Here is a 26,167-nt window from a genome sequence, read left to right as displayed (position 1 = left end):
CATCAGGAAGACATCACCCAGTCAGCAAAGTTTTAGTCTCACCATAACACCATGCAGCATGTTTCAGTTATCAACACAGTGAATTTTGCATTCCCAACTTGTTCAGGTCTGGAAACCAGAAGCAGTGTCCTGAAAATTATTTTCCTGTTACATTTGTTTCCTTAAAAAGTAAACTTAGAGGAGGCTTTTTCCCATTGAGAGAAAACAGTGGAAGAACATGGACACCTCTTCCACTTTGCTGTACATGCTCATGACCATTGTATGAGTTGGAGGGCATTCATCCATTCGGGGGGCACACGTCCATCCAGGAGGGCACCCATCCATCCACTGCTGTGCTTAGGCTTAGCAAGAGGCCAGGCCTGAGCTGCTGGCAGCCCACAACACACTTATGCCTCTTGCAAGTCGCTTACCTGTTCCACGTCTCAAATCCCATCTTTGTTAAGGGACTAAGCATTTTTTTGCTGTTTTGCATAACAGGAAGAAGAAAAAAGTTTTTTGTTTCTTTATCATTTCTAATTTTGTTATAAAAAGTGTTCAATGCCTGCCTCAGGACATGTGGATTTTAGGTACATACGTCATTTGATTTCAGAATTGCCCAACACTACGTTTTAAAAGTCAGCTCCCAATTATACCTGCTGCTGAGAGTCTACTATGTGGGAGCCAAAGGGTCACACTCTCCAAAGGTTAAGCCTTGAACTTGAGCTGTGTCACACCATTGATCTTGTTAAAACCTCCCCATTATTTTAAAGGGCAAACTGCTGAATTTACTCCGTTTGGCAGTGCTGCTTGGGAGTGTTTCTGGGCTTGCTGTTCGTTCTGAGGTCAGGTGGGAGCGTGGAGCACTCGGCAGCGGCCGCGGGGCTGGCCTGGCCAGGCCGTGCCATGCCATGCCATGCCATGCCATGCCATGCCATGCCATGCCATGCCATGCCATGCCATGCCATGCCATGCCATGCCATGCCATGCCATGCCATGCCATGCCATGCCAGGGCGTGCTGGGCTGGGCCGTGCCAGGGCGTGCCGGGCCGGGCCGTGCAGTGCCGTGCCATGCCAGGTCGTGCCATGCCGTGCCAGGGCCAGGCCATGCCGTGCCATGCCATGCCGTGCCATGCCGTGCCAGGGCCAGGCCATGCCGTGCCAGGCCGGGCCGTGCCAGGGCGTGTGCTCCCTGCAAAGCTTGAGGAGAGTGGAGCTGACAGACTCCAGTGACTGCAGAGCCCAGGGCTGCAAGTAAGTCAAGAAGCCAAATAATTTTCTTAGATGTTGGCCTAAATTTTTTCTGCTTGATGCTACAGCTCCCATGTTTCATTTCTTACAGCTGTAAGAAACCATGAAGTTTGGAGGCAGCAGAAACGCAAACACCATCAGTGTGAACACAGGCAAATGTTGCCACTCAAAACAAAGGCAATTGCAAGGCACACGGGAGCAGATGGGGTTCACAGGCTGTTTTGTTTTTAAGATGAAAAGAAATAGAGGTTCTTAGTCTGCAAGTTAGATAAAAGCAAGCTTAGCTATAAGGAAAGAAGCTGCCTCTTATTACATTCCTCCTGAATTCAAGAGAGGGGATTTTATGTTTCTCTACAGAAACAGATTTACATCACAGGTTCTATGTGCTTCATCAAAATCTTTGCTGAACAGAAACAATAAACCCAGTCTTCTGCTTGGTCAGCTGGAGTGGAAGAGTGTAAGTGCTCTTAAGGTTTCCAACAAGGAATTTCTCAAGCTGGCATTACTGCATGACCAAAGCAGAAAAAATAATGGAAGATAAGTAACAGAACATCTGAGTAGATCTGAAGAACATCACACCTCATGGGACAAGACATATATTGTGTTTATGCAGAGAATTTCCTTAGAAACAGTTGGATTCTCCCAGTTTCTGTAATTATGAAAAAGCAAATATTTCTCAAATACTCTCTCAGGACTACTTGACATCAAGTAGTAATACAAAATTATTTAGAAGAATGGACAGGATGAGGGAAGGGATTTTTCTGGCAGATTGCTTTAAAGTTCTAGATCTTGCAGTGCTGTGGGTTTATCTGGATCTGATCAAAGTCCTGAATGATACTTATTGCTGATGTCTGATGTCAGCAAGTGAATTTAAATTGAGGCCTTAAAAAGTGAGCAGAGCAGTCCTTTAGCTTTGTCCACAGAGACCCTGCACAGTTCACACAGGTGTCAGAGAGCTCAGGTAAATTTTTTGTGAATCACTGTATAGATGCTTTGCTGAACTCAGGCTTGAGATCATAGTCAGGAAAATGGCACGAGAGAATACAAAAAGATGTGCAACCTGACCAGAGAGACAGAGAGAGAAAATAAGAAGGTAATCAGCGTGCAGGGGAATATGGAAAAAGAGTTCTAGCCTGATCTGTAATCTTGGAGAATCTGAGAGGCAGAGGCCTTTTGGAATTAATTCAGATTCTTTTCTGAAGAAGAGTATTAAAAAGAGAGCCATCATTATCACCAGCTGTTGGCACAGAGCAAAGCTGCTGAGGCCAGAGGCCACACTCAGGGACCTCAGGGCTCCCTCCAGACCTGGAGAGGGGCAGGCTGTGCCACCGGCACACGGCACCGGGCCAGCTCTTCCAGCTGTGAGCGGCCACCCCGTGCCCATCCCTGCCCGGGTGTGCAGCAACGTGCTGTGGTGAGCCTGGCCCTCTGCCCCCTGAGCAAACAGGCACAGGAGGCGAGCCAGGGATGGCTCTGTAAGGGCTGGGTGGTGCTTTGGGCAGTGCCGGCGCAGGGAGCGCAGCCCCCGGTGCAGGCGGGGGCGCAGGGACGCCGTGTGCTGGCCAGCAGCCGTGCTGGCCCTGGGCTCTGCGGTCACTCAGCACAGGGCCTGAAAGGTAAACAGGAATGCTGTGCCTGGTGACACACTGTGGTAACCTGGTCATGAATTAGCTCCGTTTCTGGACAAGAAAATGCATCTTACAGTTAACCTAGTGCTGCTGTGAAATTGAGTCCAAAGGAAGGCGAGTTGTTTCCCGCAGGGATCATCTGTTTTAGGGAGGCAGGAGATCTTTGGGACAATGAGAGCATGAGAACAGTGTTTTGGTGCCAGGATTTTTGGTCACAGACACCACCCAAAGAAGCATTTTAAAAAATCCCAGAATATCCCTGTGCCACAGTTCAGTAAGGGGGCTGCGTGGAAGGTCCGGAGCACTCCCATAGGTTCTGGGCAGCTCCTGGGCCAGGCTCTCACAAGGGTGGGAATGGTGCTGCTTTAACCTGCCTGTGAGGTTAAATCAGTCCTGATGTGGGTACAGGCAGCAGGGTCATGTCAGTGGTAGTGGGGTACCCTCAGAAGAAGGGCTGTATACAGGGCACAGGAGCAGGGCAGGGGTCTCGCTCTGCTGCCACCCAGCTCCTCTGCCACTGCCTCCCCTGGGTATCAGCTGACTCCTCTGGGAACATCCAAAGAGAAAGTAATTTTATTGTTACTTTAAGTGGATTCTCATTAACACTTGTTTGTGTTTGTTCTTTATTCAGCTAACACTTACATCACTGCTGAGTTCAATTCTTGCTGCTGGAAAGTGTAGTAGCTGTTCTGGGTTATTATTGCTATTTGCACACAGTTAAAGTTAACACAAGGTAATATATAGTCTAAAGGATATTTTTTTTCAATAGAAGTGTATGTCCTCTCAGATAGCGTTTTGGTTGCTCTACCCTGGAGATTGAGCCTTGATTTTTGCAGCAGCTATGAAGCCAAAAACCTCTGTGGCTGTGAAAAATTGGCCATAGTAAGCCTTCATTTCAATGGCAAGTTAAAGAAGCACAGTGTTACCTGTCCTGTAGCTAAATGCACAACTCTTATTGACTCAGAAAGTTACATGTAACTTTGTTTTTCTCACTTGCAAATTTTATTTCTCTGGTGTCATATGACTTGGGGGATTTGCTGGTGTATTCCCAATATCCAGGAAATCGTGTCATCTCCTCAGAGGTAAGGAGGAGCCCAAACAAGACAGATGTTATTCCCAAAGCGGCAAATTTTTTACTTCACTGTTTATTTCAAATACATTTTGCATCCAGATAATAATAATAATAATTTTAATCAATTATTATCCTAATTTAATAAGTGTCAAATTGATTTTGGGTCTTGAGCAGCATTTCAGAAGTATTTCACTTTCATAATTGGATGATACATGTATGTCTGTCTTTTCTGTCCTTCCAGAATCCACAGAATATGTAACTGGAAAAAACCTAAATATCTTAAATTTAGTTGGTTTGGTTGTTCATGTGCTCAAGACCTCAAGACCTTATTTCACTTGACTCCTATTAGGAGTCTTCAGACTCTGCACTTCTCTCCTAGCACTCACGGCCATGAGCACATCTGTGTCAATCTGTGCAAATTCCAGTGGCAACTATTGCTGAACTTTTTTAATTGTAAAGGAGCAATGTATACATTCTATTTTCTCTTCTGATTTTTAGGAAGAATTCAAAGTAGTAATAAGTCCTTAGAAGAGAATTCAAGTAATAGTGATCAATAATGCTCATCTTTAGCATCAGTGGACAGATGTAATAGGACAGGATGAGTCTGTACGTGCTTGAATACCACTTTTTGGGGGGTTTCCCTCCCAGCCCCCCAAAATTATTGAGGGACTCAAAAGTATGTAACACCTCACATGTCAGGAGGTGGACTCAGAGCCTAAAGGATATTCGGAAAGCAGGAGCGTGGAATCAATGAAAAATCAGCTGCAGCTTTCAGCAAAGCAGGGAGCAGCAGTGCAGTACACAGCTGTTCACAGTGTTCCCATATAAACACGATACAAAGTGTATATTATAGACTGTTGTATGTTTTATAACAATTGTTTTAATGCCTATATCCCTGTGTATGCAGAAATGCTGTCCTAAACACTTCCACTTGTGGTGTATGTGGGGGAGCAGATGTATTTTGAAGATGTGTTATGCTGTAAATCAGCGTAATTCTGAGAATTGCCAAGTTTAGAAGAAGTTCCAGATTTATCTCTTGTAAATATAAAAAACATTGCCTCCTCTCTTTGTGTAACAGGATGTTGCTATTACGTTCCAAGGCCGTTGTCAGGAAAGTTTTTACTATGTTTTACAATTCAATACAGATAAATTATGGCAAAGGGTTATTTCAAAAGTGCTACAAAGCATCTACCTGTGTAGAGTATGGAAAACAGGAATGAGATATGGCTGTGTTTGCAAGGGAAGGGCTGGCTGCTGAGCTCCCTCTCAGCTCTGAATACAGCTCTCCTACAAGATTTTTAACCAAATCTTGTTTCCAAAGAAAAAAGTGCTTTTAAAAAAAAAAAAAAAAGTTGTGTAGAGTTTTGATATCTGGTTTCCTCTCTTCTGCCCTTGTAAAAATATACCTTTGAGGGAATACCCAGCAAGGAACAGTGAGTTTTCATAGCATTTTGATTTTCTTTGCTAGCAACAAAAAATCCCTTCATAAGCAGACTTGCCTAAAAAGGCACATGGTCCCCAAAGTTTTCTGCTTGGGTGACTACGACTGTGCAGAAATTGAAAGGAGGAGGAAAAAAGGAGTGCCTCCAGCTTGTATAAGAAATGAACCTTTGCCCAATCACTTTTGTCTGTGAATAAGGTAACTTTTTGTGTGTGTGAAATTTGAAAGCAATAAGGTATGTGGGTCCTTTCTCTATTGGTTCTCAAGAGTCGATCGTGGGGTTTTTCTTTTGGAGCTGGCCTGACGTTGTGAGATAAAGCAGCTCAGGGAAAAAAATGTTCTCAAGCAGATGCCTTTAAGAGACAGAAATCATGAATTTGTTGAATTGCAACCACTCTGGGGGTGGCTACAATGACTTTTTGACAGTGACAGTAACTCTGCCGTGTCTTTTGGAGCCCTTCTTTGGCCCATTCACTCTGGAAAGCTGCTTAAGCGCACTTAAGCGCATTAGCATTTGGATGCTCGGGGACCGTATTGACCCTCATTTGGAAAGTTTAAATGAGTGAAAGATGGAGCGATTTGTTAGGGCTTTAGAAACCAGCTTTAGAGAGCTGCGGGTTTTCCGCTCTGGTTTGTTCGGGTGCTTGTTCTAATCTGGTGTGCTGTTTGAAGGGACCAGACTGATTTGTGACACATGAGCCCAAAGCCTCTTTTTTTGGGCTTGACCCGATTATCTGGTCTGTGCTCTGAATTTCAATCACGCATGTGGAGGGAGCAAGGTTGGGAATGGCTGGCTGCTGGGTTACCTCACTAGCTCCGTGTGGACACAGATGGCAAAGCGGCCGCTGCGTGTCTGAGCAGACAAAGGGCTCATCCCGTGGCCTGGCTCCAGGGGACAGGTAGGAGCCCGCCTGCCGCTCCTCCGGCCAGGCAGGGGGGCATTTCACCAGCATGTTCCCACTCGCCTCCCAAGCCTTCAAAAAACCTCCTTAAAGTCCTGCAGAGCAGATGAAGTTCTCACAGAGCAGCCCGTGCCTGTGCCTGTGGCACCAGTGCTCCTTCTGCCATGAAGCCGGTCACTGCACCCACACCCGCAGCTGTTCTGGTGCCGCGAGCGTGCCAAGGGTTTTAGGGTAAACCCAGAGTTAGATGGACATGGCTTTTGGGGAGGGAGGAAAGAGTCAGGAAAAGTTTGTCAGAAATGAACATCATTTGTTCTGTGAGATGGAGAATCAACACCTGTTTCATTCACAAACTTCTAAGAAAAAGAACAGATTTGTGGGTTTTTACCAAATACCATTCAAGTTAGTTGTTAAAAATGAAAGCACTCGACTCACTGCTTTCTATTTGTACTGTGCCAATAGGCAAGGGCCTTTATCAGGGATCAAATTTTTGTCAAAAGGAACCAAAATGTGCATTGACAGATTGTTCCCATTCTGGCACTGGGATCCTCAGCTGAGATATAAAGCGTTTGGAAGCAGATGGATTTTTGTTTAAATACATGTTTGGCATGTATTTCTGCCTTCAGGAGAAGGCGAGAATGGGGAAAGGAGGAGTGAGCTGCAGTTCATGGTATTGTGTCTGATAGACATTGCACGTCTAAAAATTAATCCAAATATAAGCATTTCTGTCTGTGAGAGACAGAAGCACATAGTAGGATGTGAAAGTCTGTACCACAGCAAATATTTCTTACAAATTGATATTATGCAAAATGAAAACCTTTTGTCTGGTTATTATGAAAAGGAATGAGGTGAGCAGAGCAGGGAAGTCACCTCTTTGCCTCTCCTTGACTCAGTTATTTTCTTTAACAAAAACCACTTTTCTTAAGAACCTCTGGCAAAATCAAGGTTTTATTCAGAAGGAAGGTCTTTGCCAGTATCCATATCCAGGACTGTGCACAGATCCTGTCAGCAGCATGTGCCTCAGCAACAGCCATGGATGCTGAGTTGCTTTCCAGGTGTGGGGACACATCTGTGTCTTTGAAGAATGCCCAGTTTGAACAATTTCCTCAATTCTGCCTTCTGACTTTTTGCTTGTGGTTCCCAGCAGCCAGGCAGGGGAGTGCGGGTAGCTCTGCACCACATCCAGCAGCCTTGCCCAGGCAAGGAGGCTGCAGAGCACTTGGTGAAACGTGCCCAGCTGACAGTTCAGATGGAGATCCCTGCATTTCAAAGCACTTAACATGCTTAAAGCTTTGCTAACTGCTTTGCTGAAAGCTCTAGGTTTTCACCTGTTGCCGTGTGGTGGAGCCAGCCCTTTGTGCAGCCCATTTCATTTTATTCCCCACTACCTGTGGAACTGGGTCCCAGCCAGGCCGCTGGCCAATAAGGCCCAGCACTTGTGTGGAAATTCATACCTCTGTGCCTGATAAAATGTTGGTTCATAATATGTTTTAGGCACTCAGTCCTCAGAATATCTAGTGATGTCTCTTGTTTAAAAGAGGGAATTTGCTATGCAAAGTAAACTGTGAAAATTGCTGTCAGACTGTGTAAGCATTTCTTGGACTTGCAAAGTGTATTTGTAATATGAATTTACAGGGCAGATGTTTTTGCAAACAAGGGTTAACTCACAAAACTGTAGTGTCAATGTAGTTATCAGCTCTTGAGAACCTGCACAAAACCTTCTCATTATCTGTAAGCAGTGGTTTGGAGGATGTTTGCAGGTAATGTGTGATACAGCCTACAGTGATACCTGTGAAAGAACCTGTCTGCATGGTACAAGCTGAGTGCCTGTTTGCCTTTCCTGATTGATATTTTCTTAATATTGCCCGTTTCTCTCCAAGTGGTAATTCAGTTTATTGTTTCGAGTCCATCATGAGTGGAAGTGACTTAAATTAGCAATGCGTTGTATTTTGACCTACAGCAAATTATATTTAATGGGGAACATTGGAGATACATCTATTGATAATGTTCAGTTAAATCTGGTCTTCTCTTGCATACAAGCTTGTTTCCCTTTCTCCTCTTATGTTTTTCTTAGACACTATGTGCAAAGGCCACAATGCAGACCATCCGGGCAGCTGACACAAATGAAGTAGTCAAGCTAATATTTCGTGAATCTGATAATGACCGAAAGGTAAACAACTTAATGCCCTTGGCACCCCTATGTAAATAGAAGCAGTGTTGAATGTTCACTTTCTTTTCTACAAAGCATGAATATAGTTGTTCCAAACTGATAATGTAAAGGGAGGGGAGGATATAGATTGTCACACCTAATGCTCAGTTAATTGGATCTGTTTAAGTGATTGCCAGCCAAGCAAATGGGCAAGCTGACAAGGGGCTTTGGACATGTGGAAATGTGTGGTTTTAAAGGGCTGCGTGTCTCTGAAAGGGTCACTGCCAGCAGCTGGGTGTTGAGTCGTTGAGTCTAAGAGCTTCGCTGACCTTTCTCCCTGTTGTTTTTTTTTTATTTAGGTTATGCTGCAATTAGAAAAGAAACTCTTTGACTATTTTAATCAAGATGTATTTAGAGACAACAATGGCACTGCGGTAAGTTCACTGCTAAACCCTTTCAAAGGAGTAAGTTGGGAGCTCACATACCAATTGCATTTCTCTAACCAGCCCTTTATCCTTATCAGCCCTCCTGTCTGCAGAATGAGAAGAGATAATTCAGCCAACACAATAACTGCTCAAGATTTCCTCATCAGTTAGCCAGTTATATTATGTATATTCTTAACTTTTGCATGTTCACCTTCTTTTTTATAGAAAAATAATGTAGATTAAATGTACGCAACAATTCGCTTTTATTGTCTGTCCTCTGGTCTGCATTTCTTCAAGCATCCTGTTTTTCTTCCTAGCTCCTCATTGTGTATCACACAGTAACTAGGAAAAGCCCTTAAAATGCAAAACCCTACTGAAAATACCAGAGTATTCTAAGCATGCAAAAATATACCAGAAACACAAGAGTAAGTAGAATAGCAATCTCAAGCTCTGCAGCAGGCTGTCACTGTTTGGACAAGCATGCTGGGCTTCCCAAGAGGATTAAGCAGACAGGGGATACTAACACTGATTTATCATAAGGACTCTGATTTTTATGTGGAGGGGGCATCGTATTTTATTAAATGTGATTTTATTTCAAATGGTAGCCACTTCATTTTGGAAAAGCTGTGTATCGTTGCTTGCAGCTTTCTCCATTTCATCCAGGGTTCCTAGGAGTTATGTATCCAAGGGAATACACAGAGGGCCCTCGTCCCCACCTCCCAGTTTAGCTGCACTCTGTACCAGTCACGCAGTGTGCCCGCTCACAGGGCACATTTCTGCTTTGTGCTTGGGGATGGGTTGTGCACAGGATCAATGGCTCTTCACCTCTCTCCTCTCGTGCCTACAGCTCATTCTCTCACTGCTCACAGAGAGCCAGGCTGTTGGGAGCTGTCTGCAGGGCTCTAGGACAAGGAGGGCAGCTGAAGCCCTGGTACCCTCTCTGATTTTAAGTTGGCTTCACCTGGGAGATTGATTCCATGTGAAAATCTGAGATTTCACTCATTTGTTGAGGTCAGAAGAGTTTGATGAGTAAGACCCACGAGGGGTGAAGATCTGATTCCCCTTCTAGTCCTTGCTGCCATCCCTCAGCATGGCTCTTGTGGCCTGCGTGCTCACTACGAGAGGTGCCTCTGTGGGCAGCGCACCTTCAAGTGCACTTACTGTCACTTCACTTCGGAGTGTTTTGGTTTAAATTTACAAGGTGAATGCATCCTCAGGAAATACCTAATGCTTCCTTCACTGATGTTTTGCAGTTTTGGGGATATTTAATTTAAAGCAATAAGTCTTCTTCCAATTCCTTTTTCCGTATTAATCACATTCCTGTCCCAGATTTTTCTGCTATGTGTATTATTATAATAACTTTTCCAGTTGTTTTTAAAAACAACTCAAGTATTTGTCATTTGTGTTTTTCCCCAGTGCATTCATGAAGCTGTGTAAAGCTGTTCTTGGTGCTTGTTTGTTATGTCGTAGTGGTATTTTGGGTGGCTGCTGCTTGATTTGCATACAGGGCTGTGGGGTGTGAAGGTACAGGCAGAATCCCACTTAAACACATTCCATTTCAAAATCAGTAGTCATTTCTTTCATGCATCAAGAAGTGGGAAATCTTCCAGATCAAACATGGGAGAAAGAGATAAACGATATAATGAGCCATTGGAGATAATCTAATCTTCATGGTCTAGTTAAACACGCAGCACCATGATCACTAAAAACAAACTACCTATCTAAAACGATAAATGTCTCTGTGCCGAATTCAACCCAAAAAATCCATCGCATCCTTCATCAACCGCCGGTCTTGTACCAGCCTGACAGAAATTTAATTCAAGCTGGCTCCTGAAAATAATTATTGTATTTTAAGAGTAGTAATCATTGGTCGGGACATGATTGAATATGTCCATGCCTATTGACTTTTTCTATGATTTATAGCTTTGTGTAGTCGATATTCCCATCGAAATTGTATAATTAATTATAAGTGGGGCTGTCAGGTCTGCAGGATGGAGTGCCCTGATGAGTATTTGGGAAGATTAAATTTTCCTTAGCTGTACCAATGCAAGGCTTGGGAATTTTCACAGCACTGGGGCTGTTGGATAAAGATGTTTTCTGTGTGTTTAGCAACTGCTTTAGCTCAAAATCCATTGATTTTTCAGAGGGTATTTTTTTATCAGTGCCGTGTCTCTTCAGTAACATTGGAATGTGTACGGATGTGACAAGAACTGACAAATATTTATTATCAACAGGCTACTTTATCATTGTCCATACACAGTTATTCCTTCCTTTTTACATTGTAATCAACAAAAAGAATCTTAATATATATTTATAAAAATGATTTTTTTAATGAAAAATATGATATAGATACAAATCACCTGTTTAACAGAAATTCGGTTTGAAATGCATACTGTAATCTGTTGGGTCTAATTTTTCCTAACTAATCTGTGGCTTATTCAGACTTATCTGTATTCCAAAGTTAGCTTAGCAATTACCCATATTGATTACCTCAGAGTGCAATGACCATTCTGTATCACTGTATTTCAGAAAGGAACACACAGGTTTACCCAGTTCTGTGGTGATAGGAAAAAAGATAAAGCCTATTTGAAAGCAGCTGTTGCAATAACGCAAAACTGTTTTATTATTTAATTCCTGTGTTCCGAATTGTACGTCAGAGTTGTGGTCCCTCAGACAGAGCAGGGCGTGAGTCCATACCCACACAGAGCTGCCCTGTGTGGGTGTGTGGGGAGGCTGAGGAGCACTGGGAGGTGCACAGGAGGAAGTGCAGAGTTCCACCCTGGCACCAGACAGGTCCCAGTGTAAGTTGTTTGCTCTCAATTAGCAAAAGCTAGGCATTTCTGACCTGGATGGCAGGACACAGCCAGGCTGTGCTGCTTGGTTCCATGGTGTTACTCTGATCCGGGGGCTTGCCCAGGAGTGGTGGAAAAGCACAGATGAGGCTTCTCACACCTTCCCAGAGGCAGCAGCCCCTGACTGGGAGCCACCACCATGCGCCCACTGCCCCTCTGTGGTCCTGCAGGTGCAGAGAGTGCCCTGGACGCGTGCGTGTATTTCCTGAGGGGGTCTGCAGTGCTCGCACTGCCTCACCATCGTGTCACACGAAACACGGTTGTACCTTTGGGTTTCCAGCCTTTGAGTGATAAAAATCAGCGTGCCAGTGCTTCCAGGAGAGGGGCAGGGGGTTCTTGAATAAACCTACACTTTTATGAGGTATTTGCAGATTCTTTAATTGTTTGTGATAGATCAGGCTATAAGTGGGGTTTTTTTCCAAAAGGAATTCCCTGTTCATTTCAAAACAATCAAAAGAAAAGCAAGCTAAGGGTAATTATGTAGTGAAAAAAATATAATCAGGTTATTGACTTGTGCCAGAGAACCACAGGCTAAATTGTATTTCTTCAGTAGTCAATTAAATAAATATATAGTAAGAATGTAAAAACTTGTAATGACTACAGAGGAATGATTTTAATAATCAGGAATCATTTATAATCTTTAACCTCATTAGGAATGAGGAATGGTACCTACATTCCTGTCTTTCCTATGATCTGTATTAAAGAATCAATCCAGATAGAAGCTAATGCACTGTCTTTAGTTTTGACCACAGCTGTGTAGTAAAAGTGATCAGTGAATTAATTGTCTTAAGAGTGGAACCTGATGATATTCCTGCTAAAATCATGATCTCATTTTTGCCCTGGTGGTCCTGCATCCTGCTGGCCCTGGGTCCTGCTGCCCCAGCCCCCACAGAAACACAGAGCCTGGTCCATCCGTGGGCTGGGCTGCTCAGGGGCAGAAGGATTCGCCCAAGGACGCTGCTGCACCCAGCTCCAGGATTACCAGAGGGCTCAGAGGGCACTGGTGGTGTACCAGCATTCATTCCAAACTGGGTCCAAGAATGTTATGCTGAAAAGCCCAGTGATTCCCAGCCTGGATTTTCATGGAATGGAAGTGGTTCTATTTCTTACTTCATTTGTGCAGCAGCTCTCTTGGTGCAGAGGCCAAACACTGGATTCTTATGGAGAGTATGTTCTGACTCAGTTTCCCTTAATAGAATAAATTCCCTTTATTCTGTGTGTGTTCAGCCTCAACTGATATGGTATGAGAAGAAAATTATAATGTGCTGTAAGAACAGATTGAGTTAAAGATCTTGTTTTCCCTCTGAGAAGTAGTGATTTAAAGTGATCATTCTAGTTAACTTGGATTTGTTATTGCGAACAGTTTGAGCTAACATACTTCTAAATTTTAAGCAATTTATCGGGGGAGAGGGGTGCATGTATTCCCAGGAAATCCTGAAATGATATGCAAATTGAGCAGAAAGATATAGTCCACAAGGGACCTCTATTAAGATTTTTGTGAGAATATGTATGCTTATGAAGATTAAGGATCTGGCATCACTGAAAATGTATTAATCAACAGAAAAGATATAGCACAATGCACTCTTCCCAATGGCCTTGGCTCTGACCCTTTTAAAGATAATGGGAATACTGTCCACTAGGAACTAGATTAGGACGATCAAGTGCATTTCATCAGGGTATGACTTGAACCATGATCCCAGAGGTGAAAAGGCAGAGGTTTATCCACTGAGCCAACCAGCCCCTGTCCAGATAAAATCTTGAATATGATGTATAAGGGCAAATTAGGGTAGAGAAAGGAAATTGATTGCTTAGGACCATTGCTACCTCCGACTGGTCAGAAGGAAATCCTGCCTATCCTGAAACTGCTTCTTTTATTTAGGATACTCTTCCAAGATGCCTGATTTTCATGAAGTATTAATAGGATAATGGCTTCATGCTCTGTGTCTGTATTCAAAAGCAGCATTCCTGTGTTTAGAATTGCATTTGCTTAAATTAGTAATTAGTTGATATGCCACTGGATAAATTGCAAAATGAGAAATGACAGAGATGGGAAATATTACAAATAAATGTTTCTCACTAGCAAAACATAAATATAAATCCAAATTGCACAAACAAGTCAATCCAGATGTGTTGGGTTAGCTGTTTACTGCAAGCTTCAAATAGATGAATTATTCTGGTGTAAAATTTGCCCATAGCACAAAGTTACAAATACTGTTTCATGACCTTTTCCCCCATCCTGTTCTATACAGCTGCTGTACAGCATAAGGATAATTTAGGTGTCCTGTGATATATTTATTTTTTTAGGCATTGGTTCCTATTTAAGTCTAGCCCGAAGAGTAGGTTCAGCATCTGTATTTGCACTCTGTAATCCAGCCTGTAGTATGACCTGCTAACGTGCTTTGGCCCTTTTTAACCTGTGTGACATGGAAGAGAATATCCAGGGAGGCAATGTTTGCACCTGCATTCCAGTACCCAAGTTTATGGATCTCACCAGTTAATATTTGTGCACACAAGTGCCATACCAAAGCTTCCACATCTTGCCTGAAGTCTGTGGCAAGCCAAATAAAAATAGAAAGGTGCTTAATTGTTTTTTCACCGTCTTCTCTGCAGTAGCTCAATCCTCTTGTGCTCTCCAGGTACCCCTGATAACCTCCCTGATGAATGCCTGCGTGCACAAAGGATTGCACAGAGAAAAGCAAATACTAAGTTTAACTTGAAAAGTTATACTTAAGGACACTTTCATACAAAAGGCACAGCTAGAGATGAGAGTGGGGTACCCAGCTGCAAGGATGGGGAGATGGGTCCTGGTCCCTGGTGTGAGGCCTGTCGGTGTATTTTTGTTACACAGGTGTGGGAAGCACAGGCTGCCCCCTCTCTCTGCTCCAGGGGCAGCCCCCAGCAGGAGCCACCTGCAGAGCCCAGCTGGGCGGGAGCCCTGCCCTGCCCAGCTGCCCCAGCACCCCCTGGCACCCCGCAGCCCCACACAAGGAGGGCACGACTTAGAATCCCTGCTGGAAGAGCAGCAGCTCAGTGTTGGGTGTCTGGAAGTTGTCAGTGACCTTGTGAGGTGCTGGACTCTCTGTGAGGGCAGCGTGGAGAACGACTGGTGCTCCCCACACCCCTCGGGGCACAGCCAGCATTGGTGCACTGCTGTGGTCCTGCCTGTTCCCCAAAACACTCATGCCAGCCAGTCCTGGGGAATCTTCAACCCACAGTGGGAGTTGGGCCCAAGTAAGAAACATTTCGTAGTTGTTCCTCAAGAAAATACTATTTTTAACCACTCTGCAAGTAATACTAGAACTGTATTCTCCATATTTCATGCCTTTCCAAATTGCAGCTCACAAGTAACTATGGAACAGAATAGTGCATGGTGGTTTGGACTCCTAAGTGGGATAAGCTAATGTTTCACAGTAACAGATATATAAAATTTAATGGAGTAATCCATTGAGTGTGTCATATTTGCAAGCAGGTTCTTCCTAATTAAAGTAGTTTGGTTTTAAAGACAGCATCCACTCAGTCATTCCTGACATTCTGAAGGAGCCTTGTCACAAGCTGTTGTGCACAGTGTTTGAATTATTACAATAATATTTAGTGTCTGTCCCAACAAAGTTGTGAAAACAGCAATTTGCATGAATGCATTTTTCCAGAGTCAATTTTCCTTTAATTCGAGGTAAGCACTGGAATCCCAGGAGAGTGAGCAACAGAATCCATTTTTCCCATCAGAAGATGCAAAGCGTGTTCAGCTGTGACCGGCTGGTAGCCACAGGGCACAGCCACTGCTGTGGGCCACCCTGCCCTCACATCAGGCTGATGTTCTAGAGAGCAGACCCGATGCTGGAGGAGCTGGGCTGCAGCACAGGTGATGGGGGCCGTGGTCTCTGTGGTACCTCCTGGTGCTCCAGGCTGTGCTGGGCACAGGGCAGCTGAGGGATGGGATGCAATTCACGGCTGCAGGGCAGCGTTTGGGCAAGGAGCCCTTGAGGTGTGGAAGGAGCCTCTGTAGTCAGCAGAAACTTCACTGCTGCTGCATGTGTGGGAAGCCCAAGTTTGATCTGTGTCGGTGCTTTTGGCTTTTTAACTAGTTTATCCTTTACATTTACTTCAGTCTTCTCATTGAGAACTAATTTCCTAAGCAGTACAACAGGTTCTGATTTCTGATGGTTTTTTTTTCAAGTAACAAAAGTCTCACAGGATAAGATCTGGATTCTCTGCTGCATGTTGCAGAACAGAGGAGTGGCTGAGCCCTTGGAACTGTTAGCAGAGTGTTTGACTGACAGCTTATCCATACCAGTGGTGTCAGCCGTCAGTGCTGCATTGCTGTGCCTCACCCCCTAATGCTGAGAACAGTCTCTTTGGTGCCATTTCTCGGTGTGCCATAGATCCACATTTATGTGGGTGTTTGTGATTGGACAACGCTGTCGTTCAGGATAGATAGATGTGTGCAGAAACATAACATTATACAAAAGCAGCATACATGGCACATTTATAGTCAATAATTTGGGGGTTTTTTTCTGTGAAACATGATTTTAAAGACCAGCAATGGGAGAAAGATTAAGACTCAAAGTATATAGTAGTCTTGTTAGAGAAAGAAGTAGCTTTAAAATCAGGAAGAGTTGTGTATGGTGCTTTCATGGATAAGTGGGAGGGACCAGCATTTCCACAGGCCTTTACCTGAAATCAGTAGACTGCTGAATCAGTTTCTAAATAATTTGCTGTGACTGGAAAGATGGATAAAATTACTGTCTTTCCAAAGTCTCTTGGAAAAAAATGTATGCTCCACAAGACTGGCAAAAGAGGTTACGGTGACCAAGGCCCACATGTTTTAATTCTCTGAGGTCACTTCTTTATGCTCATCTCCTCTTTTTGGTCTGAAACTTCATTTCCCTTTCACAGCTGTGAATTCTCTTGTGGGCCCTGCAGATGGATTTGATAAATGCTGCTAATATCACCTCCTGATCTACCAGTGCTCTGACTTTGGTCTGTAGGTCTTGATGAGTAATTGCCATTGTTCTACTCCAATGACTGAATTAAGTTGCCCTGTTTGAAGGGGTTCATACGTGTGTGATTTTAGCCAAGGTGGCCTACTGCAGTGTACCCAATAGATACTGACCTTTTACCAGTGCCTCATTGCTTTAAATTGAAGCAAGCAGAACCTCGGTTTCTGCAACTGCCTAAACTCTCTTATAACCCTTTGATTACTGTCAAGCTGCATAATGTAGAAGTTTAGAATTTTGTGCTTTGCAATCTCCTCCACCCTGGCCCATAAATGCATGTTACAGCACTGCCAAGAAAAAGGGAACAAAAAGTGAGACTCCCTTCAGCAGGTTTCATGGAATGCACTGCACCCTAGAAAACCAGCAGTTTTGGTAATTCCCTTAGGAGGTGAAGGGCACTGCAGCTGGCACAGCCATCAGTCCTGAATGCTCAGGTGTCCATCAAATATTCCTGGTGGGCTGATCACGGACGTTGTAGAGCAAGCATCTTGATGTAATTTCATCAGCTTGGTGTTGGATCAGATAAAACATAGACCCTGCATCATCTTCACTGTTATGTAGGTGTAAATACATTGGTGAAACTTGAGTATAGAGGAAAAAAGTCTTCTGAAAACTGCCTGTGGCATATAATTCTGGAATGATCTGCCAGTCACAGCATTTTAAAATCTTTGTGTAGTTGCTCAAATTACCACAGCATGTCATGTAACACCTTAAAGATTTGGTTCTTAAGGACAATCTTATTACGAGTAAATTAAATAGAACAATATATTGATTCTTAGTGTTTGAACCTAATTTTTTTAGCATTTTTAAGGCATTTAGAGTGACAGACATGCTTATGTTTCCTATTCCATCAATGACATTATTCACAGTGCTGATTGGTGTACAGTATGGAAATGAGTGAGCAGTTTGTGGTGAAATTGCCAAGAAAGGAGTATGTTCCAGGTAGGGTTTTTTAAAGACAATGTTAGATGCTTTAAAAGTAAAGACATTACCCTGTGAAATTCTGACTGCTCCTCAGTATTATCTTTCCCATGTTAATTCTGTCATGTCAGGTTGCTCCAGGCACCTGTGTACCTGTCCTAAAGCAGACAAAATTGACTGATACCTGTGTCAGGCTGTGTCTCTCTCTTACTAAAGTTGCTTTCAGGGCAAATGACATTTTTAGTTGATTGTGACAAGACGTAGTGAACCTTGTGTTTGCATCAAAAATCTTGCATTTTGAGATTACAGGCTTAAATGAGAATGCAAGTGCTTTTCACACCAAAAAAAAATAGTTAAAATATGCTCTTCTACTGAAAAGAATAGCTGCAGTTTTCTGGAAATGCACAATCCAGGTTTTCATCATCTCTTCTGTTCTCTCCTCGTTGCCTGCAGTGCTGCCAGGTAAACACAGAGAGGCTGCAGGGGGTTCCCACTGCTGAGCCCTGAGCACACAGATAACCTGTCCTTGCCCTCCAGGAGGCAGCAGGTGTCTGTGCACACACTGGGTGGACGTGTTTGGACAGAAGGTTACAGCTACTGTAACACAGTCACTTAATAACTAGAAAAAAATAATCTTGAAAAGTGCGTAATTATTAATGTATAGCAGGAAGTAAAAGCTTTTGCAAATAATCCAGCAAAATATTTGTGTGTTTCACATGGGAGGATGAATTCTTCACCATGAGCATTCCCTGAATCCTTCTAGGCACCTAGCTGGGCTTTGGCTTCAGGTCGAAGCTGTCCCTTTACCTGGGGAAACTTGGGAGACTGACGGCACAGTACACAGTGCTGTCTTGTTTCTGTTATCTGTCACAGTGTCAGCAGCTCATCTGCATAGCACAGACATTACACACACAACTGCAGCAAACAAACAGCAGAAACTTCTGTGCATAATAATGTGCATCCAAATGCTTAGTCCTCTAAACCCCAGGCCTCACTGAGTTTGCAAATATCATCATAGCAAGAACAATCTGAATGTATAAAATTTTGAAAATGTGAATTGGTGTGAGAAGACAATGAATCTATTGAACTTTGCCAACCCTTGGGATGCCCATGAGTAATTTATACCATTGTGTTCTGTGGAGCATTGTTCTTTCATTCAGTCCTCGCAGTTTAACACTTCAGAAATAGCCTTTCTCCTGACACCTCCCCTTCCCTACTCTGAGCTGTTTACTTGGAACAGTAGGAAACATGTATAGACATACATTTCAATTAATAGTTTTAACTGGGAATGGCAACTTGTTTTCCTATCCCAGATTCATGTAGAGTGGTTGATGCCTTTCAGATGGAGACATGGAGCAGGAAAGGGATGGTGACATTTGTTTTCATAGCCAGTGTGTATGTATCGTGGCTACCAATCTGTTCTCCTTACTGAAATATGGTGATGGAAACATCTATTTATTCTTCAAGTAGGTTGAGATTGCTTCAGTTAGACCAGTGAGTGCTGGATCAGCCTAACACTTTCAGGATTGAGTATATTGTTAGAAACATACTGTAAGTTTCCACACAGATATTTCAAAATATTTATCCAAACATATTGAATTCTCAGGCTTTCAATCAGATGTTAAAACGAGCACAAATTGTCACAGTTGCTGGTATTGCAGAATCCTTTCCAGTGTACTGTCACAGAGTTTGGTGTTGAATGAACTAAAGCAGGAAAGCTGCCCATCACTGGGCATCTTCATGTAGAGGTGCCTACATACGGCAGCATGGCAAGAGAGGCTGCAGAGAGCTGGGTGAGCCATGGAGGGGGAGCTAATCAGCAGTGCAGGTGGTTCAGGTAGCTGCTTTTCACACAGATAATTAATGTGTACAAGTAGCTGCTAATTGCACATTTCAGGAATGATTTATGAGGTGACAGAGGGAAAAGGGGGACACGATCTCATTTCTTTGGGAACCTCTGCCATTCATACAATGGTATCAGCACAGCTGTGAGATGGGACATGATTAATGAAGGGTGGGCAAACACCGCCGTGGCGCAGGACAGTGCCGGGACAGCGAGGGGCCCTCAGAGCCAGGGCCACACCGGGAGGAGGATGAGCTTTTGTCTACGGCTGGCAGCTCCCCGGGACATCGGGCTGCACCCCAGCCCGGGTCTGGAAAAGATCATTTGTGTCCATCACAAGTTACGGGTTTAATGGGAACAATTGTCACGGAGTTGTTGTGAGTGGGTTTGTGTTTATGAACAGACTGTGGACATTTATTCTCTCTGTAGAGGTACAGGGGACTAATATTTATACAAGACATTAAATCTAGGCTTATGAACATCTCTGTTAAACACCTGCTTCTGGTGCTTTGTCTTGGCTGCTGCCTGGGAACACCCCTTACCTACTGTCACATATCCCTCTGGGTGCTGTCTCCATGCACCATCCAGAATAGATGTAGAGGAACTCCTCTCAGCTTTGCTTGGGAAGAGTGATGTGCACATCCTTGGGATTGTTGTACCTGCTTATCTTCACTAAAGGTAATACAGAGTAATACAATGCATTTCAGTGACATTCTCGTGGACTGGTTAGCAGATCAGTTTGCTGTTATTTTTTAATGCTAGTCTGGTTTATCTCTGAAAAGATTGCTAATGAAACTTCAAGAAATGTAGCCTTCTTGCAGTATAAGTGCACTTACAGGCCAGTGCTGTGAAGAGCCAGTGCTACGACTTCCACTGAAGAAAATTAATGTTTTCAACACTTTTCTCAAGGCGCTGTTTATGTATCAAAATAGTCCAGATGGTTTTGCACTGTGTTAGAAAAACTATTCTATGAAGGCTTTACCTCAAGCTGTGTCTTTTTATTTCCTTTTATATAATGTGGTATTTTTAAATGCTGCAGTTCAGCATTAAAGAGTGAATGCTTTTTTTTCTGTCTTTTATAGCTTTTAGAATTTGACAGAGAGCTGTCAGTCTTTAAAGACAGATTGTATGAACTGGACATCTCATTTCCTCCCAGGTAAGATTCATATATAATCCGTTTATTTAAGTAGCTACAACATAATTGTTACTTGCACTGTTGGTAAAATGTGAATGTTCCCATATTTATTGCAGAAATTGTCATGATCTCTGTTCCTTTCATGATTGTTTATTCTCCCCATCCCCTCCATCACTAATAAACCACATGCCAGTAGTGCTCTGTAGCTCATCATTCGGGTTCCGCTGATCCTGTCTTTTATAGCTGCTCTTAAAACAGACCCGGCAGGATTGTGTGCTCAGAGACTTGGAAGCGCTTTTAAGCACTGGGCCCAGACCACCTGTTAAATCACATTATTGCAGCCATAAAGACAGTCTTTGCCTCTGTCTGTTTGATGACTGTGAGCAGTGGCACTCAGCAGGAGCGCAGTCAGCTGGGGGTGCAGAGCCTACTGCCATCACTCAGGGAAATCCAGCAGGGGTATCCAAGAGGAAGGAGGGCAGGAACTTAGATTCTGCTTTTTCAGTTTCAGTAAACATCATAGAACTACTTAAGACTGTTAGAATAAATTGACTGGCTTAATACACGTGCGTGATTTTAGTCAGAGGTATCCTTGAGGTGTTTTAGCCATGAATGGACAAATACAGCTATCGTAACATTTTTGCAAGTGGCAGTCTTATTCAGGAGAAATCTGTGGAAGATTTGGTGCAATTTTATACACGTATAGTACCTTTGCAAAAGTGAGGAAGTTAAATCTCACAGTTGCTTTCAAGGGAAAGAAATACTGCATTCACAAAGAAAATGTTCAAAAAATAGTAGAAAAAAGGCAGATAATACTATGCTTTTTATATACTTTTTTTGTTAATAGATATAATATGTTTAAATATGGCTATTTTATGCTTCATGGACAGATAGAGAAGTATGATGTTTCCACATACACTAAAATAAAATTTGGGAAGCTTGCCTTTTGTGATCATAATCTCATTACTTCTCACCAGCCAGCTGCGAAACTGATTTGTATTGATCCCCTGGGACACTGGAAGTATGCACGGAGTTACCACCACTCTAAATTGTCCTTATTGATTGAGTATGATCACAGTAGACCAGCAGGGTGGGTACATCCCTGCCTGTGTCTCACTCGTCATGTATCTGGTCAGGGTAGATGAAGGTGAAGGGAAGTGATACAATTTTTATACCACACATACTCTTCTACTTCATTTCTCCAACAGTAGTGCTTTCAGCCAGAGCAAGGCTTGCCAAAAATGCGTTGTTCCATGAATAGTTTTCATCTTCTTCAGACCACTCTGTAAGAGATTTTAGGTGTCATGCTCTCCTCAAGCAGAGATCAGAAATTAGGTGTGAGTAGTCTCTGTGTGTTTTAGTTCTGCTCACTCTGTTTCCTTCTTAACAATTAGATAGTAGTAATAATAATAAATGGTAAAATGTATATATATACTGAAAGATGGCATGTATATATAAAAAGCAAACTGGCTTTACATTAGGATTTTTTTTTCACCCATCCCTCCTTGTTTTCTGTGTCATGAGGCAAGGACATCCTATTGCCCATCCCATGGCCCCTGCACAGCCACAGGGTCAGTAATGTATTTTTAACAGAAATACATTACTATTTTTAATCATACCTAATTTTTGGTAGGTATAAATGATGACTTATATAATACTTCTCTGAGATTTATAGTCACAAATTGAATTTGTATCTGTGAACAGAATGGTATTAAGGCAACACAGCAGATTAATGTTCCTGCATATGCAAAAGAGTTTCCTTTGGGAAACTTGACAGAGGGTCTTGACAGAGTCTGTGTTACTGCACATTAGCTTCAGGACTTTTTAGTTAACTTTGAATGTGGGAAGGATGGGAGAGCCACTTCTGAGCTGTCTTACAGCCACATCTAAAAATAGCATCTCTGCAGGCTTTCTTAGGGAGCTCAGAAATAATCTATTGTTTTTCCCCAGTGCAATACTGTCATTTAAGACCAAATGTCTGCTTATCTGCTGTGAATTCTTCCTCCTGCCATGGGTGACCATCCTGGTGCAGTGCAGAGGGAGGGGTGCTCAGGTAGTCACCCCTTAGAACCATCCAGCACAAAGCCTTGACTGAGCTTAAGGGTTCCTCCAACCCAAACCATTCCTTCATTCTGTGATCTGCAGGCCTGTCAGTTATCTCCTCTCTGTTCAGCAGCCCTAAAACATTTTCTAAACTCCTCTCCAATTCTTGAGTTCCTTTTAATTCTGTAACGTATATGCCTAAGCCATATCAGCTCACCACCCTGTATACAGTGCCCAGAGGAACAGGCCAGGGATGCAGTGAATGAACTTCCATGGAAAAGAGCTTATTCCCCCTGCTCTGGACCCAGATGTGCTGCTGCTGTGTCCGCAGGGCCTCCCAGCACGTTCTGTCCAGGGTCCTTGGAGCCTGCAGGGCAGTGGCAGGAGGACAGCCTGGGTCAGGCATTCCTCTGGCCCTGTCCAGAGCCCACGCTTCCCTCACAAACCCTTCCTCTGTCCTGCTGAGATACGCCAAAAGTGAGGGAAGACACAGTTTAACAGGAAACCACAGGCTGTGTGGCAGGTTTGCTATGTCAGGCAGCCTGTAAAAAATCTTTCCAACAGAGTATTCTTCAGACATTATTCACCCACTCCTATATTCTTATATTTTGAGGTCTTTTATATAGTGAATATTCATGTTTTAATCTTGTTACCCTCTGTGATCTAGTGTAGCCCATAGCAACCCAAGCCACTGGAGACTAAATACAATTTAGAATTTTAAACTCCATAAGCTCTGGCACTCACAGGCTGAACGGTCTGGCCATGAGCAAACAGCCCAGTGTGAGGCTACAAAAGGCTTCATGGTAGTCAACAATCACTGCAAAAGGCAGGAGGTGTGAAAAAAAAGAGGTAAAGACATTGTGTTCTGTCAGGTGGGCAATTGTTACCTTTATCACTGCTCTCAATTAATTATTATAATTATTCTTGTAGCTGTTGTGTAGCAAAGATAGGAGCTGACTTTAGCAAGAGCTCACACCCACATACAAGGTTTGCTCTCAGATAAGGCTGCATGCACAGCAATCTCATGTATTAATCATTCTCTTAAAGTGACCTATTCTTGTTTGTTGTTGAATTAGGCTGTCATGTAATTTACTGGTTGGACATATGTTTGTGTCTTAGATACCCTCTGTGTGATATTTGTCTCAGGCAGACCCTCTGCACTGGGAGTGTCTTGGCTTTTGATACCTCAGAGCAAGAGACAGGTTGAATCTCATTTACTCTCAGCAGAGTGTTGCTCCTTTGGAATTCTCTCTAGCACTCGTTCATTATTCTGCAAAAATCTTATTTAGTCCATAAAACATTTTTCCCCTACCTTGTGTTTTGTCCCATGACCCTTCTCTGTTGTAGAAGGCTGCACAATGAATGACACATGTGAAATGTAGAAAAATAAATGTATTTTTCTGGTCTGATTTGCACTGAGCCAGCCTGCTCTGCATGAGCAATGCCCAGAGCACTCCCTTGTTCCTTTCCTTCTGCAGAGACCATTCAGAGCAGTGCTCTGGGTGCCACTGTGGAGAGCCCCAGGGGCGCCCTTGGGTGTGAAGTGGAAGGACAAGATGATGGTTTAGGTGTGAACAGGCTGCCCTTCCTTCCCAGTGTTCTCAGATCATACAGGCTGCCTGCTGACAGGGCAGGGCACTTCTGAAGCAAAGGGGATTCTCAGTTCCTAGAACATCTCAGTAATGCTGCTGGGCCCTCTTGTCTCACAAAATGGCAATTAGGCACTCAGATTAAAAAGCCTTAGGTTATCTTTATGCTTGCATTATCAGTTATTTTTATAGCATTAATTCTTTTCTGCAAATTAAGAAGTATTTTCCACTGAACAGAAATACTTCAGACTCACTCATGCACTGTAAAACACCTTCCAGATATTAGTGAGGTATCTGAAATCACCCATGGATCTCTCAGTCCCCAAGGAACAAATTCCCACCTGATGTGATGCAGCATGCAAGACTGAAGCACAAAAATAATTTCCTAGCTGGAGGCAGAGAGACAGCTCTTATTTTCTCCAAAACAATTAGAATTTAATCATTACAATGGTTTTGCAGACAGATCTTGCCTCCATTTTTCTACTCATATTAAACCAGTGCACTCTCACCAACTCTCAATTTTCAAATTGAAATAGGGTGTTTCTTTATTTTATGAGGAACTGGAGAGCAGTACCCAAGGTTTGGTTTAAAGAATTGTGGCAAAAGGGAAAAGAAAGGAAAACCAATGAAGTAAAAAAGTTTCAGAGAATTACTCTACACTGTGTATAAGTTAAGGACTACAGACTATGCTGCAAGCAGAAAATAAAGCATATTCTAAAGAGCTTATTGTCTTTGCTGCCAGCCAGGCTGTCCTGTCTGAATGTACTGCTGAAAAGCTCAGTAGCTGGGAGTCTGACCCATTTCTTGCCTCAGGTTCCCAGTTATTTTTTTCCAATATGAAACTTGGTAAATTTTAGCCTCAAAGTAATGTACTTTTGAGAAGTACAGGTAGACATACTCCCAGAAAAGACATCACGCTTAATCACAGTAATATATAGTAACATCAGGCTGTTCTGGTGCAACAGGTCAGCACTGGGTCCTTCCCAACAAGCCAACATTATTCAAAATTCCATTTATCCACTTGTAATAGTAGCAGTATTGCATACGTTGCGTGGGGTACAGCATTAAATTATGTTAATTATGTTATTAAAGCAATAGAGTGTATCATTCATTGTTCACTTGCTGTGGCACTGGTGTTGCTGAATAATCCATTTTTGGCAGCTGGGCCTCCCCACAGCTCTGGGGTCAAGGAGCAGAGCTCAGTGTGCCTGTTGCCATCAGCCTCTGGTCCCGGGCGGGTCGTGGTGCTGGAGTGAGCACCAGCGTGTGCTCCTCATCACCAGGGCTTGGCCACAGGGGGTTTTCAGCAGCCAGGGGAGAGTTTTACTGTGGACAGCATTCTGGGTGAATGTTCCTCACGGAACGTGAAGGGTTGCATCATGCCCTCTGGAAAAAGAAATGGGCTCTGGGTTTATTTTTTTGTAACTGAAAAAGGTCTTGCGACACTGGTGATACAGGAATGCTCACTCTGAAGCATGTTACAGACCAGTATTTTCAAAGAAGTGTTAAGCCAAAAAGCAATAAGGCCCAGCATAAATCTATAAAAAATATTCTGATAAAAATATCATGTCATTAACCCTCCTGTTTTGTGTTGTGCCCAGACTCAGGGCTGGAGTCCTGTTTACCCACCCTGCCCTTTGCTGCTGGTTTGCCCGGGTGACCCCCGTCCCATTGTCACCTTTGACTCCAATTGTTGGTACTATCACCATGGTGTTAGTGTAGCCTGTGCAAGTAGCAGCTGTTTAACACATTGCTCTATAACTAGTGTGTTTGCAGGGCTCTGTTTGCCCTCCTGATTTGGCTGAAGTGAGACACGTATTGTGGCCAGTTGGCTCACAGAGCATCACCAAGGCTTATTAGTGTTTTGGTACCTATGAAGCAGATAATCTAATTCAAACAGCAATATGTCTCCACTGCTTAGCTTAGATCTGCTACCTAGGATGAGC

The 26,167-nt window shown here is 43.3% G+C and overlaps 1 protein-coding gene across 2 annotated transcripts in view; it reads left to right on the top strand.

Moving 5' to 3' along the window:
• INPP5A (inositol polyphosphate-5-phosphatase A) overlaps nucleotides 1-26,167 on the top strand; it is a 179,718-nt gene that overhangs the window by 140,356 nt on the left and 13,195 nt on the right. For both annotated transcript variants that reach the window (XM_063405031.1, XM_063405032.1), the window contains exons 10-12: nucleotides 8,345-8,440; nucleotides 8,779-8,853; nucleotides 20,537-20,610. In XM_063405031.1, the coding sequence (XP_063261101.1) occupies nucleotides 8,345-8,440; nucleotides 8,779-8,853; nucleotides 20,537-20,610 (245 nt within the window). The remainder of the gene's footprint in view (nucleotides 1-8,344; nucleotides 8,441-8,778; nucleotides 8,854-20,536; nucleotides 20,611-26,167) is intronic.

Source organism: Prinia subflava, chromosome 9 (genome assembly GCF_021018805.1).
Source record: "Prinia subflava isolate CZ2003 ecotype Zambia chromosome 9, Cam_Psub_1.2, whole genome shotgun sequence".
Taxonomy (NCBI): Eukaryota; Metazoa; Chordata; class Aves; order Passeriformes; family Cisticolidae; genus Prinia; species Prinia subflava.
Note: the sequence above shows the minus strand (reverse complement) of the source record. Positions and strands in the feature narration are given on the sequence as shown.